At 30.7% G+C, this 21421-nt stretch overlaps 1 protein-coding gene across 1 annotated transcript; it reads right to left on the reverse strand.

The window, feature by feature from the left end:
* Positions 1-2168: 2168 nt before the first annotated feature.
* LOC132755868 (uncharacterized) lies at positions 2169-21376 on the reverse strand. The gene is made up of 29 exons (XM_060746803.1): positions 21358-21376; positions 20886-21029; positions 20101-20286; positions 19724-19828; positions 19070-19302; positions 17150-17261; positions 16449-16562; positions 15983-16069; positions 15305-15625; positions 14795-14926; positions 14222-14356; positions 13665-13932; positions 13384-13499; positions 12774-12842; positions 12249-12349; positions 11404-11567; positions 9840-9946; positions 9371-9622; positions 8920-9039; positions 8583-8767; positions 6528-6675; positions 5971-6084; positions 5232-5356; positions 4948-5011; positions 4315-4447; positions 3718-3893; positions 2985-3065; positions 2447-2662; positions 2169-2206 (listed from the first exon to the last, which is right to left on the reverse strand). Exons 1-29 carry the CDS (start codon positions 21374-21376, stop codon positions 2169-2171), a joined length of 4065 nt encoding a protein of 1354 aa, XP_060602786.1.
* Between the last annotated feature and the right edge of the window lie 45 nt (positions 21377-21421).

Consider the following 21421-nt stretch of genomic DNA (forward strand, 5'->3'; position numbering starts at 1 on the left):
AAATACTTAATAAGTAAGGCAATTTATTCTCTTAAAGGAAAATGAAACAAAATTATGTTGAATTTATTTTCATCAAGAAATCTTACATTTATTATATGTTAGAAGTTAGCAGTTGTTTACTTACATGCACAAGGCTCAGATGACAAGCTTAGGTCGTCTATTGCCAAGGATGCCGTCTTCCGTTCTAAATACCCTGCAAAATATGTACACGATTTGAGAACAATAAATGAATATATATTTTAAAGCATACCTTAAATTTATCAAAATCAATTATAAATTATTAAATGTACTTAACATGAGATACAAGAATAAGTCGTAAGGCGGGTAATAGATTCAATATAATATGAGTCGCGCCATGACAAAACCAAGATAATGTGTCTAAGACCAGCATGGATCCAGACCAGCCTGCGCATCCGCGCAGTCTTTTCAGGATCCATGCCGCTCGCTTACCAACTCTATTACAAGTATAGAAACTGATAGCGAACAGCATGGATCCTGACCAGACTGCGCGGATGCACATGCTGGTCGCAAACGCACTATGTTGGTTTTGTCGTGACGCGGCTCAATTATGTGCTGTTCCACTGAATTACCTGTTTCACTAAAGTCCATATTTATCATATTTGCACTTCTGATATTAGAGATATCAATACAAGCTTCAGTCCAACCAGAGCCCGTCGCTGATGTCTCAAACATGATCTGATCATCTGCTGACAACGATAACGTCTGAAGTGAGATGTAAAAGCATCATTTGTTATAGGGGCATTATAATTTATTTGAAAGACTTTTCTTTATTTACAATTGCTTTTTGTCTTTAAAAAATATCTTTTTGAAAAGATAATGAAACATACGTTTAATTCTATTAATCTATTTTAATTCTACTGTTTAAACTGTTTTAATTATTACATTATTAAGATTTTAATTCCAAGTGTACATATACAAAAAAAAATCAGTTCTTTTATAGAAGTTAATCAGATTGTATTTTGTTTATTACTGATACCGCATTTTTCTTTGCATCAACCCCATTACTAATGCCGAAAAAGAATCGCAGAAAGTTCAGCTGACTAGGTATGTTGGACAACTTTATAAAAGGCACGAGCGTTCCTTCATCAACGAGTAAATAATGACCTATAATAATAAAACAAATCTATATAAAATATAAGGCATATAACGAATTCGCATGGTCAGGTTATATAAACAATTATGCAAAAAGAGATATAGCTATAATATAAAGTATAAAGAAATATAAAAACTTAAAACAATAACATGTACCAATTTAGGCATGTTTTAAAATCATTAATTTAAAAGGAATTAACTAATTATATCAATGATAATTGTATTTATTAAATATAAGCAATGTACGAATTTGGAATCAAATAATGTACCTGTCTTGTTTCTGTATGAATGGTCTGTTTGAATCCATTCGTTGGGTGAATATGAACGTCTTGACGTGACGGTTATAGTTCCATTATTGTTTTGTCTCCCAGGACATGATATGTAATCAACATTGATGAAATGAGCACAAATGTCAAGATCTTCGAAAGAGCTCATCAATTTCTCAGGTTCACCTTAAACACAAGATTGAGCTAAACACTTATTGTAGCTGATCGTAATTTTTGTCTAATTAGACCTCACAATTGATATTAAATTCTGCTTTGCAGGTTATACATTTTTTTCCTTGAACTCTATTAAAATATATGTAAAGCAAAATGTTACCTGTACACATTTCGAATGATAATTCTAGATTCTTCAGTCCAGTATATTCGTTTGATGGATCGGTAAACTGAATATCTCCAGATGTATATTCAATTACAAGTTGGTACAAATCATCTTCATTTGTGTTTAACACGGGCATTTTAGTGCATCCTTAAATTGAAAAGAAAAAAGTGTTTATTTTCCTTATTGTATATTTTATGAAACAACTGTAGTATAATCTATGTAGAATGTTAAGTGTACAATCCTAAATAAAGAAACAACTATTTAAAGCTGCAGTTGACAACATAACAAGATATGTAATGTATAACAGTCCGGACATTAACTTGTGTGTTTTGCTTGTTTGGGTTTCACTCAAATTGTAACAAATCTTTTTGTCAAAATAAGGCGGTTGATCCACCTGATAGACTTTCCTGGATAAGTAATGAGAAAACATCAATTTCTCCGTAATTGACCGACTACTTATCAAACATTTTTATCCAGTGGTACCAGACATCTTTAAAAAAGAATATATTATTATATAATTATAATCGTATAGTATAAACATAAACATATGGTACCCTTGGATGATAGCCAAGAACTAAGACATTTCAGCCAAACAATGATGTATAAAGCATGATGTGAACGCCGGCAAAAGTCTTAAACCTTGTATTATATTCTTTAACAACACTGTTGACTTATCGTTCACATACACTGGTTTAAAAACCATAAATATAATAATTTGGGTGTAACTTACCTTTGAAGATACCGTATGTCTGAAACGATTGCCATTTCCATACCGCAAAGGATGCATTACTAGATGATTGTACTAAATTTATAGTTATACCAGCACCGATATCTCCCCTTCTAATGATGTATTCAACATACATATACACACCAGTCGTGTAAGTGAAAGGTATTGACATTGCGACACCATTTGAGAAATGGTTTGTACCCACGTGATATAGACCATCTAGATAAATATAGATAATAGTCTTTTTTATTTATTATCGTTACTTTAAACGTTATCCATTTGATAAAAGATACATACCAAAAGTCTTAATTAATAGCATATATACAAAGGTTGTGAAACGCATTCTTAAAGCTTACAATTTGGAGCATAGCAAAAAAGGCCAACGTAAATTTTATGTGTAATGACTTGTTATAATGACATGTAGGTAAATTTCCAATATAATGTAAGTATAAACCGTATTGAAGCAAAGCGAGTCTGCGAATTTACTTTACAGGATTTAAGAAGTTGACATTCATTATAATAATAGAAGTCAAAGACTTACAGAGAGGTGAAAATTTGACGTGATCATCCAGTACATATCCACATGTAGACTTTGTAAAATCGCAAGATATTGTCGTTTGTGCTGCAATGAATAGAAAAACATTTAAAAATCTGAGTTAAGTGTAATTCCTCGGAAGCATTAAAATTACATGAAAATTGCAGACTCGGATGAATGAGTGTGTACATGAGGGATAATAAACAGTACAACATCCCTAATCTCCTAGCAATGTTCATCACTTGTTGGAATCAATGATCCCAAAGTACCAGAAAAATATACCAACATTAACACTGAAGTGAAATACGGGGCAACTTTTAGAGCTGCTACACAGCATTTGACACCTGCCGTTGTGAAGCTTAAAAATATGGATAAGGTGTTTTCCCTTGGAAACAGAACAAAATTCTGTAAATGAGGAATAATAAAAAGTTTAACATTTAATTTAATTAGCTGAATCAATGGCGATACAAAAGGTCTGTGGTCATTTTCAATAACAAAAGTTTCTTTTCTTTTACTTTTCAAATTAAACAGTTTATATTATATCCTTTTAAGTATTTTGTTGGCTCGGAACATAATCATTTACCGCAAATGCACAATAAACATACATCTAAATTTTATAACTGTCGCTAACTTAAAAATATTTCAATATGTGTTATAAGTTGTATAAGATAAATATGCTGCCATTCAAGAAGAGAACACTTAAACAAAAATACATTTACATAAACTTTGAATCACTTACGACAGTTAATTATTTGCCTTGTGTAAAAGCTATCCATACACGTTTCACTTTCGAGCGGAGTGAAAACAAAACGACACTGCGTAATATGTGCTTCCTCGCCGTTACACTGAATATCACTTGCAAGTCTTGGAAGAATTTCAGGAAGTGTCAGTCCTTTCTCTATCTTTGCCGGCCATCTGAAACACAAAATGGTATTTACAAAGTCATCAAATTTCACCATATACATATTTAAATGACGTCGATGTTGCTAGGGAACGCTGGCAGCAGAATGTATTTATTACTTACTGCCGTCCATAAACAGCTCAATCAAAGTAAGCCAACATCATCTTTAATTTGGCCATCTTGCACGACCGATCTCCTTTTGTCTCGTTGCATGTTATTCTTTGGTAGATCATCAGCTCAGCGTTAATTAAAATATTATCGTTATACTGATAAAATTCTCTCATTATTTTTGTTATGATAATATATGTTGAGAATAAAACATGGTGGACTTTTTTCCGAATTTCATTTTCACTTTATGAATAAGTTAGACAGCTAAATCATTACACAATTAATTTTTCCTGAAGTTTAAATCTCCGACATTTTGGCAATGCTTACCCATGATTCATGGACTTGCAGATCAAATCTGCAGCAAATTGTTCCAGATCACCACACATGGTTCCAAACTCTCCTTCTGACAATATCTGCAAACGTCCAGCATTATCAATAGTCACTTCTTGAACTGACCTAACTACAAAAATCAAAAAATGAAGTCAATATAGAATTATTCGAGTTCTATTACTTTAATCAGACGTAATTTATGAAATTACAAATCTTAACCTTTTATTCCAGATACGACCACACCATTTTCAACATTTTATGTCAATGTTTATATTATAACCATGACATGATTCCAATTTTAAAGCTTACAACAACATTTGGTACCAACATATCATAGATGTCCATACGGCTCGAGATTGAAAAGAAATCACTATTTTTATTGTATATTCATAAATAGAAAAAAGGATACATAAGTATATTTGTAATATGAGACTTATTTCGGATTCTGTCTGAATTTTGAATAATTTGAAATGTCATACCATTTCAAATGTTCACTAATTTCATAGGTTATTAATTTTGTCAAGTATTACACCTTTCAAAGCATCTTCACACATTCATGTAGTTTTTTTAGACATAAATGATACAGATGGTTTAAATAAAAATAAAATGCAAAAACAAGATTCAATTTACCATATGAACGTTTTTGAGTCTTTATTTGGTAAATCGTAGATAGCGATTCTATATTGATATCCATCTGAAATTTTAAAGTAAACAATGAACTTAAATTGAACAATATAATGCATATGTTGCAGTAATTGTAAATCGAGAAAACAGAAACTTTTTAAACATTCTATCATTTTAACTGTTGATCAAAGTTAATATACCACTCAGTTAATAAAGGAATTAAAGTAATTGCATATCTGCAGGAAAAATGTAGTCCATCAAATTAGGCAAACACATAAAAAATCACATACGTATCCTTGGACTTCGTAATGTAGTTTTTCAGTGATATTACATAACGTTACGTTCAGCTGGAGATTGTCTAGTAGTGTTATACATCCATCTGCCAGGTAGTCAATCATAACATCAAGAGTGTCTCCTTTACAATAAATTTATTAAAAATAGTGGTTATAAGAATAAAAATTCATCAATTATGACTAAACCTACTTGATTTCCAATGAAAGGACGATGGAAATAATGTGCATCTTTACCAGAAATATAGGACAGTTTTATTTGTTTACATAAGACTATATTATTCTTTTACACAAGACAGTCTTATTCTTTTACATAAAGAGCCATCGTAAAAGCGTGATTATTTAAAGATATAATATACTCAAATATGATACTTGAAAATATTGTAAATTGCTTTGCAGTCTCTTTGTTTTTATGAAATAAGTATGGTTTGACTTCACATAAAGTAGATATAGTATGTTCTAAACTCTTTACACTTAATGAAGACACAATATAAATATAGAGTGTCATTAAAAAAACTGGCAGTTTTTCTTAAGAAATTAAAACGTTACTTGACATGTAATAAGGAACACAGCTTCCGATGCATATTTTATTCATTATTTTATTCATATTTGACATATTCAGTAAGAATTCCATAGATTTTGATAAGTTTCGGCGATTATTTTCTTTACTCACATATAAGCAAACACGCCATAATATCAATTTACCACATATCATTATACCTGTATAAGTCTGACTTACTTGCGTCTTGAAGATATATTTTTAATTTGTTGCATGACTCATCAAAAGGATTGTTGCTTGCATTTAAATGTAGCATGTTTTCTCCAGACATTGATATACACGTATCCATTGGTACTGAACAATAAAGATATTATTTTAAACAATATTTTATTTATAAACATTTCATTTACATGATAATTGACAAATAATTAAATGTACGGATTGAATAGGATGCTTGAAAAGCTTTTTTAGAAACTTACTCTGTGAGATATTATAAATTAACTGGTATGATAATGTGCCTAAACTAAGATATGATAAATAAACATAGTTTTATCATAAAAGGAAGTAGAGTAATAGAATAAATAATTAATAAAATAAAAATAATATAAAACTAATAATTTAATAATAAACGAATAACTGATGCTGGTTCTGCTCAAATACCTATGCTTGAGAAATCAGTTAAACTAGCTTTATACTTTGAAATAAAGACATTTATTATGTGCGAAAATTGAAAGTAAAAGTGTCAGCTTTGATCGCGCAAAAAATGATAGATTAACTAAAACAGCAAGAAGCATTACTCTGCCTATATTTGATATAAAATCCGTTTCCAGAGCTTTCAGAGTCGGATTGAAATGTCAGCGTGGCCGTATTCCCGCTTGACTGAAACGTTAAAGGAACGTTCTCACTACAGTTAAAGGCTAATGAGGCAGTCGTGTTATCTCTGATCTGAAACAAAGTAGATCTACTAAAATTACATTATAAGAAACATTTATGTTCCCTTACCCTCTTTCATTAATTGTTATTGTTTATTAAGTTTTGAATATTTAGAATTTTTATAGCTAATGCTGAAATACATGATTCAAACAAACCTGCATCTAATATAGAGAAAAAAATAGAATCCCCAAAGAAAGCCCAACACAGCAAAATTTTAAATGTTGCAGGCTTGGTTTGATGACGGTATTGGAAAGAGCAAATAACAGTCCACGCCCCCTAGCACCGGCTTAAGCAGAATTCAACATTTACACACGCAAATGGTGAAATTTTCAATTTAGAAACATCTGTAGATGTGTTTTTACGGCGTTTTTTATGGAACCTTTAATGTGACACTTTTGCGCCAATCCATGAAAAGCGTCATATGGTTCCAAAGTAAAAGAATTTGTGAGCCCTAAAAGAGAAAACAATGGGCTGAACTAAAAAAAGACACTGTTTTGAAATATTCAAAGACTTGTGGTCTAAAAATAATGGAATACATTGTGCAAGCTATTCACGACTAACCCATTACTGAAGTTGAACAGTCTCATTTACTGAAAAGAAGTTCTCAATTATTATGGTACTATAAAATAAATCATCATGAAACAAAATAAACAAGCAATTATCATAGTATTGCAAGCAATCCATAAGTCCCCTACCGGTAAGAGCCCAAGAAACATTTTGAAGGGCCATTGGCCATTCACTTAGGTTCCTATTTTAAGTAAATTTGTTGAAAAAGTTCTTTAAAAGTGATCACAGGAAACAATTTTTATGTACAGACAGACAGACTGAAGGACACTCTAAAGTTATTTTTTAAACATCCCTGTTATCAAAATATAACATTTTTAAAATCCTATCATGATTGAAGAAGTTGGAGTAAAAATTACCAATTTCTCAAAAAAAAGTCTAAGTTCAAAAGGGGCATAATTCTGGAAATAGTCTTGCTAGAGTATTGAACACTCACAAATGTTGAGTGATAATAAGAAACATTTATATGAAGTTTGAAGTAGATACATTCAGAAAAAGAAGTTATTAAAAAAAAAAAAATGTTTTTTTCATGAAAATTTTAGTTCAAGGGAGGTAATTCTGATAAATTTTGTGCTAGAGTTGTAAACCTTGTCACATATGATGTGGTTGATGACAAGCAACTTATATTTAAAGTTTGAAGAAAATACCTTAAGAAATAAAGAACTTATAGTGAAAAAACTTAAAAACTAGAATCAGAAATCTTGAAATTCAGGCTATTTGTTGCCATAGCAACCAGAATTTTCAACATAGGAAGATAAGAAAAGGATGTGCATAATTTCCATACTGCCATCTACCCATATGTCAAGTTTCATAAACATATTTTCAGTACTTTTTGTGTTATCACTGGATCCAGGTTATGTGTAAAATTTGCCATATTTTCAGTCTATTTGTTGCCATAGCAACCAGAATTTTCAACATAGGAAGAAAAGAAAAAGACGTGCATAATCTCCATACTGCCATCTATCCATATATCAAGTTTCATAAAAATATTTTCAGTATTTTTTGCTTTATCGCGGGATCCAGGTTATGTGTAAAATTTGCCATATTTTCAGTCTATTTGTTGCCATAGCAACCAGAATTTTCAACATAGGAAGAAAAGAAAAAGACGTGCATAATCTCCATACTGCCATCTATCCATATATCAAGTTTCATTAAAATATTTTCAGTACTTTTTGCGTTATCGCGGGATCCAGTTTTGTGGACGGACTGACGGACGGACAGACGGACAGACAGACAGACAGACGGACAGACGGACGGAGGGTAAACCTAAAGTCCCCTCCGGTAAACCGGTAGGGGACTAACAATGTTTAAGTTACGGTTTCATAAATGTGATACTTCATGTACAATGAGCTTACAGATAATCCACATTCAGATGAACTTCCGGTATTAGCGTCAACATCGTAATATACAACCTCAAACTGAATCATATGATACGGTTCTACAGCTATATGCCATTCACATTTAGAGTTTACGGGGTATGAATCCGGATAATTGACAGATACAATACTTCCTGTGTGCCCTGTATATTCCAGCCCACATCCTGAAATAAACAAACGAACAATAGGTGAAAAAGTAGAAAACGTATAGAACCTTAAAGAACAATTGACAGTTTTATTTTCGATAGGTCCCATAAATGTTGCAAATAGTCATTTGTTAAATATTTAAAGCAGTAAAAATGTGATATGTACATACCTACAGTAATTGGAAGACACTGCCCACTTTCATTAACAAAATGCAAAAACTTGCAACCTTGTTGTAACTTCAGAAAGAGATTATTGTCGTAATTGTTTACATGGCAACCTTCTATTATACCTGAAGTAAATAAAATATAAACGATACATATAAAGGAACAATAAGCTTTTTTACATTCATCCACTAGCTAAAGTATTAATTAGAAGAATAAAAATAAAACCAATGACCGCCAAATAGTTTCATATATGTATTATGCAAATAACATCAGAATACCTCTTCGTATTTAAAAAAAAAATTTAAAAAATTTATTCTTGTAAGATATATTATCGTTTTTGTGATTTTTTTCATTTTTCTATGACAAGTATCTTTCAGGTATTATTTTCTATTTTTATTTTAGCAGGCCAGCTTTTAAATGCAATCTGTCTCAGAAGATTACAAAGGAATGAATTACTTTCACAGTGTTCTCTGCAAACATGAATGGGATTTCCATCTTGGCATTTCGGCAGTAAAAGGCCACATTGCAATGTCATTATAGAACGCTGACAAGATTTTGACATCTTTTCAAACGTTATAGAATGTTCTATGTCCTGTATATGTAATGCTGCATCTTGTACTTCCCGAAAACCAAGAGGTCCTTTTGGAATAACTTCATCAAATCCTAAAGCTTGGCATGTTGGCAGTGTGTTTTTGTAGCAATTGTTTTCTGAAATATGTATTTTCAAAACAATAATAATCATAATAATGATAAAATGTAATATGACATTAGAAAAATCTTAAGACTGAAGGTCAAAACAAGGTCGATTTGAAAAAGAAATATAATCGTAAACAGTGGTAAATTAAACTTTATGCGATCACGTAAATTACTTTCCAAGTTGCTGCCAAACACAGGACATGTACTTCAAAATATGTTAATAACTAACCTGATAATGCGAGTCGTGTGTTAACAGTAACGTAAATGTTGGATACATCACTTAATCCATCTAATTCTATCTTACATGAATATGCCCCAGCGTCCGCTTTAGACACCCTGTAATAAAATGAATGAACCGTAACGAAATAACGTTTATACAATTAGTGCATCAATTATAAGAGTAGTACATCAATTGACCCCCCTAGGCGTCGATTATTTTTATAACGGACATCATCATATTAAAGGGACTACACTGAGATTTACTGGGGATAAATTTTCGAGATTAATGTTCAGTTTGATGAAGGTCTTGACTAAAAACGTGTGTGTAAAATTTTAGATCATTCACTCACTTCATTTTTCCAAGATAATTATTTTAATTCTGTAAAATGACCGATAATGAAAAGCAACGCTTTTAAGTCACAACCAACTAAATAGCATTACAATACGATTTTCAATTTATTTCCGGGTATATTTCTTAATGATCTTTGAGTATCTTTCCGTTTTAAGTGCCCCAGCTGATCTTTGTAAAAAATTAAAATTTTATGTTTTAGGCTTTTGGACCTCAGTGAAGTTCCTTAACAATTAAAATTGAAAATACAAAATTTATTTCTGATGCATTTCAACTATTAAATAGAGGATATTTGTTTAGTTCAGTGTAAGATCAAAATATATTTCACCGAGTGAGCACCAAAAGGTATATTTCACGAGTGGCGCAGCCACGAGTGAAATATGAACTTTTGGTGTTCACAAGGTGAAATATATTTCGATCTTACACTAAACTAAACAATTTTTCTTTTTATTATATGCAAAGAAACGATTTAAAAAGACATAAAACATAATACTGAATGAAAAGCGCGCCAAATAATAATACAATGTGACGTCATTTACGACCTCACGTCATTAAGTTGGTACCCAGTACTGTGCACGCTGGTATTTCACTGAAACATCGTAAGGGGCTTAAATTCAAAACAGTGAAATTATCAAAGTGGTAATTTCACTGTTTCAAACAGTGAAATTACCAGTTTTATATCACTGATATATTTCTATAAAACACCGAAAAGCATGTAATAATTAAACCCATTTAGATGTGCAATTAGTGCACTAAATTCCTTGCTACAAATATTGGTCAGTGCCTCAATACTTCTTTATCTCCAATCAGTGAAAGATGAATAAATAAAACAGGAAAAAGTATAAGGAATTTTGCCATTTTTATAGAGAATGGTATGCTTGATAACCTGACAATGATATTAAAATTTAGTTGTAGCGCTCTCAGAAAATGTGTCATGATTTTTTTGTTACAACCATAATAAATGAAGATATATAATAAATGAAGCCTAACATGAATTACGAATTGTCTGAAATACACAAACAGTAACTGTTTATATATCATTCTGGAAACAGTTAGTTAAACATTATCTACTACAAGTTTATGTTTATATATCAAATGTAAATATTCAACTTGTATCGTCATAAGCACTAACTTGTCATGAACAAATTAACCTTATACATGTTTAAACAATATAATATTTATACTATACTGTCAGCAATTGGATGAAATCATTAAATGAACAAACCTATGAAGTATTAATGAATAATTCAACTTTCCCGATGTAGGATCATTATCTATCATAACTGTATATTTAAGCATCTCCAAATCATATATTGTTGTAACATCCTGGTTTATAATTTCATTGTTTCTAGATATCTGGACCTCGTCTTTATACCAATGTAGTGTTACCTGTAACAGAAGAACGCCATGTACATACAAATATATGATTTTCAATTTTTCAAGAACCAAATACTTGTATACCAAAAATTCCAAAAAAGTTGTTACTGTATGCTAGAACACATTTGTTTATAACACACCACGTCTACTAGAAAACGTTGACAAAAGCTCAGTAAACAAGAAAGTAATATTGTCACAGCTGTTTTAGTTATAACCAAAAAAATCTGGAAAAAGTGATCCCTCGGAAGCATTTATCACAACAAAATTACAAGAGAATTGCAGACTCGATTTGATTGAGTCTGTACATGAGTGATAATGAATACGTGCAACATCCCTCAGGCCCCCTAGCACCAGCTTGAGCGATACTCAATTCTCAACACTTAGTAGTGCTGGCATCAATGATCCCGAAGGACCAAAAAAATATAACAACACTGAAGTGAAGTACGGGGCAACTTTTTACAGCTGCCAAACAGCACTTGACACCTGCTGTTGTGAAGTATAAAAATCTGGAAACCTAATCTTCAATATCTAATGTAGGGCAAGTTGGTCGATTTCAATAATTAAACATAATCAAAAACTCAATACATCAAAAAACAATCTCAATAAATTATAACATTATTACTGTATGTACAACGTAATATGGGTAAAATATGTTTTCACATCAATAATGGTACCATAAATGATGGAACTAACCTGGCTTTGTCCTAGATTTTCGACGCTGCAAAGAAGTGACACTGTATCGAGGAAATCGGCCACAACATGAGCATTGTCAATCACAGTAGTTGGGAAATTTTCTGAAATCGGATGCTTCTAAATAATAGTACATCAAAATATATATAGAGGATATTCAAGTTTTTTTTCTAAAATGCAGGATTTATTTTCATCGAGTGGTATGAAAATAAATATTTCATGAGTGGCGGTAGCCACGAGTCATTTATGATAAGTTTCGTACCACAATTACTGTTGTTGTACAATTGACATTACAATTTGAAAGAATCCACCTTAAATTTATTATATTGGCTAATTTAATAACTTAACTTCGATATAATTGTTGGTCAGACAACAAAATATTTAACATACTGATAACACTTAACTTTTTTATTTTTGTTATAGCATATGATTAAATCAAAGCAAATCATATTAATTTAGATTTTTGTAAATGGCTTAAGTAAATAGAACAAAACTAAATAATTGTATGGTGCAATAAATATTAGTTACCTGGTAAATTGGTTGAAGTTCTATTGTTTTCATCAAAATCTGGAGGCAGTTCATCGGTTTTATCAGTTTCTAAAAGAAGAAACAACTGTAGAGGTCAAAAATAAAACCGAAGCTATTGAAACCGCCAGTTAAGAATCATGCCATCGCTACTAATGAACAATTATGCATTATATTTTCTAAGATTGATATGTGTTCTTTTGACTGTTTTTTAGTCAGAAGGCCGCATAGTAAATGTGTTAAAATCTGTTTATGTCTAAATGTGTTACCTTCTGTAAATAAATTTATATTCCGTTAAAAAAATAGCCGAATGAACTTTTGCTTTCTCTAGTTGTTTAGTTGCACATGCTCGCCACATATTACATAATAGTCAAACAGAAAAGGTAAAATTATATTAAATGTATGGTTTTAGTAATAATATATACCTTACGTGGTGCTTTAATTCATAAATCGAATGAAAACACAATTTAGGTGATTTATTATTATAATAATAACAAATTAAGTTTGTAAGATAGAGTTCAGCTTGCCTTGAAGACATTTGTCCCTTCAGAGCCTTTGTGGCGTACACTATAAACATTTGAAATATATCAATTTAGCAATTGATCAAACTTACCATTACATGATTGTGTAGATATATTATCGATGGCAACATAGACTCCATATGCAACAAAGCTGAAACTTGGAATATATCTTCCAGTTGATAGAAAACCAACCGACCAATCGTTAGGGCTGAAACAAAATGGTGTGATCATAAATAATTTGAAAGGGAAAGGACGTAATAACTTCGTGTTGGATTTAAGATAAAATAAAAAATGTTTTAAAAGGCAATTACAATGACAATTATAGCTGATTACAAACATTGTCTATTTGAATGAAAATAAAAAATGGACTTACTTAAAAGAGCTTCCATACAACGGAATAGATAACTGGAACCAGGTTTCTGTAACATTCAAGTTGATGTTTCTGGTAAAAGTATTTATTCGGCGAATCCTATCACTGAAGCCAGCAGTCATAAACAAAAAAGCTTCTCCTGGACTAAACGGTTGAAATATATGAATCCACATGTCCATCGTCACTGCGCATGCGTCATCTGGAACGACTATCGGTCCGGTCGTAAAGTTAAGTCGATCATTCAACATTGAATTATAAAGCAGAGCTCTATCTGTCAAAGAATAGAAAATAGATTCCAACAATTGATAATGATGCTACTCATGTAGACTTGCAGACAGAAATTTTTATCATCATAAATCAAGAAATGTGAATGGCATAAAATGTTAAGAAGGAACCCGCCCCTCCCATATGGTGCCCCTCCGACGTCGCCGTTTTTTAGGATTTGTAGCGTTATAGCGCCCCCCCCCGTTATTGATCTTAAGTCTCATATGTTACTTCAAACTTTCCGTTAGATAATTCGACATGTAACTACTTTACATTTTAAGACTGTATCTTTTTACCATTTCCAGTATCATTCGCTGTTGGTATGGTTACATCTGTTCCATCTATAGAGTATGGCAGTTTGATCAGTGAAATTACCCCGGAAACATCATATCCACATATATCCGTGTCAAAGTCACATTCAAAAGTGTAATCTGAAAAATTGAATAATGTTAAGAAATTGCGTCTTCCATATTAATAAAGAGTCATTTATGTAATTCGATTCATTGCTTAAAATTAAGATGAAGTGTAGCATTCGTGTAGATGAATGTTCATTTACAATTTTTGAAACAGAAATTTCATTAGTACCTTTTGCCTATTCACTATTCTTGACCAACTCTATTTCAATATGATATGATATATTAAAACCTTATAACTGATATTTGAAGTTATTATAACTTCTGATTTCAAGTTCAGAACATAAAAACATGTTATTCAACGTCATAGTATTGCTGCATTCATTTTCATCTGCATCAATATGATATTATACATTAAAACCTTATATCTGATATTGAAGTTATCATTTCAAATTCAGTACATAAGAACTTGTTTCGACAAATCAGAAAGGAAGGTATTGAAAGTTATAGTATTACCGCATTTATTTTCATCAGTATCATACGGACAATCGATGAATTTATCACAAACTACATCATCATTGTCGAAACAAACTGTTACTCCTGACTTGTCGGTTTCATCTTTCTTACATTTGTAGCCCCTGCATTCAACTGTAAGACACACATATTTCATTAGATAAAATAGAGAAAAACAGAAGATAATCCTTCATGTAAATCTGTCAAATGTGTTAAACAAGTTTTATTGACAAATTAAATGAAGAGAAACATATTATATCAATTGTAATCCAAAATAATGAATAATTTCAAACCGAAAAAATAAAACGATTAACTCATCAAAATATGTAAAACAAAAACACAAAATATGTAAAACAAAAACACACACAAATCAAAATTGGAAATAAGAAATCCGATCGCAAATTGATGAGTACAGACTTTTTTTTTTAATACTAAGAAGTTAATATTAAGCGTGAATAGTTACAAATATACTAGTATTACAACAGGTAAGTCTAAATTTATACTAATACTGACTCTGGTCACAAGTTCCACTTATAACAGATACGTCGTCGATCTTTACATACGATGTCTCTTCATTAATCTGTCGACACTCAAACACCAAAGTGTAGTTTCCAACTGGAAGTTCAATCTGAACACTCTGTACCCGACCTTGTGACTTGAACATGTCAAAGTTGTTCACCTCTACCAAATTGTTGCTATCGTTTCGCAATAGCCTGCACATATTATTGTTGAAGTCCCTCAACATGGTCAAGGTCATACAAGAAATGTCCATTACTTCTATTAGTGGTGTTTCGGCATATGTATACTGAGCACCTCCGAGGAAAAGCACCATCCCTTAATCAGACACGTTGTCATTTAAAAGTAATAGTTTGAATTCTTTATTACATTCGAAATGACAATCAAAATATGTTTTAATATCAATATTTAATGTTAAACGATATGGTTTAGTATTATTCAGATTAAATGGTTTAAATCTTTTAAAATCAATGAATTATACCTTTGTCTTCTTGATCTTAGTTCTCCTTATTTATATTGAAACACTAAGAAAATATTGCCTTGTCCACAAACCCTTTCATTGGCTTTCAATAATTTTGCATGCAGTGAAATTCTAGAGTTTCGATATGTCAATCTGATATACTAGGTAATTTAATTGGTATATTGAACCACAAAAATATTATCATATGGATATACCCGAGCTTTCGCCATTCTCAACCGATGCACCATACAAAGTCCAACCACAATAAAAGCTGTCATTGAAGTCGCAAGAAACCGTTGGCCCTAAGTAGAAACACTTAATTAATAGCATACATAGCATTGGCGAATAAAGAACGAAAGCTTAATCGTTAGTTAATTTAAGAATTGTTAAATGAGTAGAGCTTTTTTAAAGTAAAATTTAAAATTGCAGAACTATATTGACAAAGTAACATTTAACAATTTATGAATATAATGGTTATTTAAAACAATAAATATGAATACACTAAGGAAAGTTCATTAAAATGACAATGCGACTTTTCAATGCATAATTTAACAAAATTATTGTTATTATTTTTTGGTATAATCTTTTCGAAAACATTATATTTTTTTCCATATTTTTACTTCTAACTGCTAGCTCATCATAGGTGTGTGTTACGAAAGTGAGGAAATGACTTATACATACGACATACTGTACTTGCAGCATTTGGACATAAGTGAATATTTCGACAAACTTGTTGTAACGGCATACAGAAAGTATAATCATCTCCCTTACATTCGAACTGATCGTTTGCACATACTGTTTGCATATTTGCATAGAAAGATAAATAAAAACAAAAAAAAAATGAAAATGCTGGAATATATATTCCGATCGCAAGACAGAAACTACACTAAACTTATTTCAGAAGTAAATAATAGCAAAAAATGTCTATTTTAGCAACGCTGTGTTTTAAATAAGGCAAAATGAAAACATTTCAGATTGCCCAGCACAGCAATACATGTATCAACACACAAACTGGTTTGTTATAAAAAAAATATAATACTAAATACCCGAAAAAGGTGATCTCTTGGAAGTATTAAAAACAGCAAAATTACATGAAAATTGCTGACTCGGTTTGATTGAGTTTGTACATGAGGGATAATGAAAAAGTGCAACATTCCTTACACCCCCTAGCACAGGCTCAAATCTCAAATTTAAAACATATATATATATTCGCAATTTTATGTTAACTTGAAGTCTATATTTACAATACACTGGGACTTAATATGTAGATCCATGTTGGCTCAACTTGTAATGTTTACAGAATGACATATAATTGCTTAAATTCTTTTTCAATAAACAATTTTGTAAGCGAAATCACTATATGATTTTACATGCTAACTTACACTGAGAAATACAATCCCCATTTATTATGCTAACACTTCGAATATCTAGATACTCCGAATCTCCAAGAGTTACCTTCCAAGCAATGTTATATTCACCGACGACATTTGAAACCTGAAAGCAAAATTGTAGTTATGTAAGGCATGAAAATGCATATATTTACACTTTATTTGTTGATTATTTATAAACATGTTACCAAACGCAACATTTTTTAAGTTAAAGACATTTTCTACAGTTTTATGAAAAAATAATCCTTTCATAGAATTTTCTAAATTTTTTGTATGATGAGTAAAATTTAATGACGAATTCAAAAATAAAAAGAAAAATATATGTTGACCTGTTGGATTTCTTGTAAAATAGCAGTTTCCATGGTAACCGTATATCTAAAAACTGTCAAAATAGCCTAACTGTGTTATAATGAATAGGAAATGTATAAGATAGCTTAAAACACACAACCAGCATTGTTTTATGCAAAGATAACCTTATCTAATGATTCTGTATGATACAAATGATAATCTGAACATATTTCTTTAAGAAATGAGTTTTCCATGTTCCTCAACCGAACAAAAAATGAGAAAAATGAACATGAATTCTCAGAATAATTAGAGATATTGAAAAAAGTGTTTCATAGAATTTTCTAATTTTTTTGTATATTGTGTAAAATTTAATGACAAATTCAAAAAGAAAAAGAAAAATATATGTTGGCGTGTTGGATTTTTTGAAAAATGGCAGTTTCCATGGTAACCGTATATCTCAAAATTGTCAAAATATCCAAACTGTATTATAATAATGTATAAAATAGCTTATTACACTCACAATAAACATAATTTTATATAAAGCTTGCTTTATCTTAGGGTTCTGTATAAAAACAAACGATAATTTGGACATATTTCTTTAAAAAATGAGTTTTCATGCTTTTTAACTAAACAAAAAAAGAGAAAAATAAACATGAAAATTTTCTGTAAAAAATTAAAGCTATCACGAAATTTCTTTTATAGAATTTTCTACATTATTGATATACCAAGTAACATTTGATTGTGGATTCAAAAATAGAAATAAAATATATATGTTGAAGTGTAAGTTTTTTGTAAACGGGCAGTTTCCATGGTTACCGCATATGCCAACTGTCAAAATTACCACGCTTTCTTAGAAATATCAGTGTTATACTAAATGTATTGTCAAATATAAAACATGTTGTAATAAGAATTTCTTTTTCTTTTGATGTTATATTAAGTAAATGATACTGATTTTTTTTAAAACATATCTAGGGCCATATTATTTTTTTTCACTCGACTAACATACCCGAACAGTAAGCAAGTATTCAGAAATGTACAAAGAAAATAATGAAATTCTGAACATTTTTGGATATTAATTTTGTTTTTTTTATTCAACACTTTTAAAATATATCATTTTAAACTTCTTTGCCCAGTTGTCTGCCAGTAATCAAGTCGCGACGCACTTTTGTCACTATTATACCACAAGTGGGTGGGGTAACGCGCGCAGAATTATCATCAATGCTGTCGTACTAATGCTTGGAGAAATACTTTATGTGATGTTGTCTAAACGACATTCTTATTCTTTTGAACCAATCTCCTTTTGAACATTTAGAAATATCTATTCTGTATTATTTACTCATTATTTGCTTACAGCCGAAATTTAAACACTTATCCGAATAGTATTCAACTTTACCTTCATTTGAAGAGTAATTATCCGTGATTATCTTTCTTGGATGCGCATAACGATGCGCACAGAAAACTACCGAAAACGTCTTTAAGTCTTCAGAGGTGGGTCGAGACATCATCTTTTTTATATAATATGATCATAAATATCAATTATTTACCTCTGTAAACGCGATATTTACTTTTTATTTTGCAGTATGAACTAATGGGTTATGTTAAAAATACTATATCTATTCTTTTTACCTGATATTTTAATGTCTGCCATTCTGCACTTATGACCGGCAGTGAGTCATGTCTTAGCAGAAGTTCTGTATTTGTTTCAACATCCCTAAGAACTAGATGTAAATGTGGGGCTGTATCAACTTCTTGATCTTGTGACGTCCTTACGTCAGCTGTTATACAAACTTTTGATCTGTCGATATTTTCAAATGGTGGAGACAGAAGTTCTTGTCCTGATTGAACGACTCTTGCGTAACCTGTAATGGACCAAACATTACTTTTAAAATATCACATTGATAAAGACTTTATTTTTCATATATGATGTAAAACAGTTTTTTACCAATGTTCGTGACAAAATATCTGTCACAACTTAATTGATACTTGCAAGTATAACGTGGACTTATTTTAGAAATAACTATAAATAAATATAAAATAACTATTTGACTTATATTGTTAGGGTCAATGATTACGTAACCAGGCATCAATTTTCAATATATATGAATTTCTTTATTTTTTTCATTTGATTTTAAATTCTAAATATAAAGTATTATCGTATTAAACATATCAGCGACAATACACTAGTCTACATACATAGAACTTCCACTGATAACGACCTTTTACATTTTAATTATTGTGATAAAGAATACGAGATAAGTAATTTCATAATTCATTAGTTACCAATCTTATTCTTTGAATTATCCATCTCACTGGTGTATTTCCAACCATACTCGGTGGAATAACCACACAGAAAATCGTCATCAAATGTGCAATTCGTTGACACCTCTATTAAATAAAAAAATATGTTTTAAAAATACAGAAATGATCATAATTATCAGGATCCACAGTTTTAATTGCAATTTAATAATTAGACTCCATTAATAAAGGTCTCAAACAAATTTCAAATAAGTATAAGAAAAAGTTACGATGTTCAATCAATTTAAAGACATAATATACAAATTATGGTACCTCCATAAAACGTGTCACATTTAATTGAATATCTAGGTAAGCACTGTAATACAAGTAACATTGTAATAAACAAAAAGGTAAAATGATACCCGGGCAAACACCGTCCTTCAAAGATACATCGTCTATTGCTACACTAACATTAGTTGCCGTGATCACAAAAGATACGGTGGACTCTTTTTCAACAGTTACTTCAGTACAGAATGGTATCCAACTATTTAGATTGGTGCTACTGACTTGTATATTAGACTCAATATTACCAACTTTGAAATGAAAAGCTGAAAAGAAATTTTAAACTACGACATAACTTATGATTCTCATCATCAGTCTTAGAAATGAAAATGGAACTAATCCAACTTTAATATTACTTGAATCAAACAATACAAGGTGGGTCAGATTTTGAGTAAAACAGAATTCCTGAAGAACATCCAAACTGACATAATTGAAAATTTTGCAGAGTCGGTTTTATTGAGAGTCGCGGTAATTGCATGATATCATCCACGCTTCCTATTACCGACTTAAGCAGCATCAACATTCAAACATTTGATGGTGAAAGTTTGAATAGCAGACTGTGAATACGGCTGTGATCATTCATCATTTAATTTGACGTGTACGTGTTATTCCATTAAAAATGGCGTATGGTCTCTAAGTAAAAGAATGAAATTACAGCTTAAGGTATGACAAGAGCGGCGGAACTAAAAGAGAAATTTGATTTACCTGTAAGAATATCACAACATCTGATGAAATTAAAAGCCATTGGAATATATGCAATGAATATATACATACATTGTGCAGAATTTTTTCATAACACTTGATATGGTATTTGATACTGCCTTCCAATTATGCATTGAGATTGAAAATATATTAATTCACGTACCAGCAGAATCACTTGTTTCCTTGAGAACTTTATAAAACATTCGAAATGTCTTCGTCTTGGAGACATCGAGATTGCCAAATTTAAACATAATTTCTGCAGGTGATGGACGATGTTCCTTTCTCGCTAATACAGACATAACGTGCCCTGAAACAATGATGTTTACATATATCAACTATCTGATTCATTAGCATCTATACTTAATCTTAAGAAATGATAATTTTAGATGGTATACAAACTGTGTGTGCGATATCTTTGAAAAAATACATTTGTGAATATTGAAAACGTTATCTTCCAATTAGAAATGTATTCATTTCTATTTTGGTAAGATAATCAAAGATAGTAAAAATAAATAAAGGAGATGTTTTTATATTAAAACATATTAAATATATACACATAATATAAATATTAAAATTAAAATTATCATAAAATTAAGCATAAAATATAGTTGTCCGTTTTGGAAAGAAAGTGTCACAGTCTGCCGAGCTCTTCATTCTTATCAAAGATGTCCATGCAGTTTTTCATTAAATTATGAAGGG

This window comes from Ruditapes philippinarum, unplaced genomic scaffold (genome assembly GCF_026571515.1).
Source record: "Ruditapes philippinarum isolate M1 unplaced genomic scaffold, ASM2657151v2 ctg3268_1_1_1_1, whole genome shotgun sequence".
NCBI lineage: Eukaryota > Metazoa > Mollusca > Bivalvia > Venerida > Veneridae > Ruditapes > Ruditapes philippinarum.

Bases quoted from the DNA above. Each gene is read 5' to 3' on its own strand.
- LOC132755868 (XM_060746803.1), bottom strand. The intron at 20,287-20,885 runs GTACGTGAATTA...ATTTCTTTTCAG, and splicing joins GGAAACAAGTGATTCTGCTG to CTTTTCATTTCAAAGTTGGT. The intron at 9,623-9,839 runs GTTAGTTATTAA...TACATATTTCAG, and splicing joins CACACGACTCGCATTATCAG to AAAACAATTGCTACAAAAAC.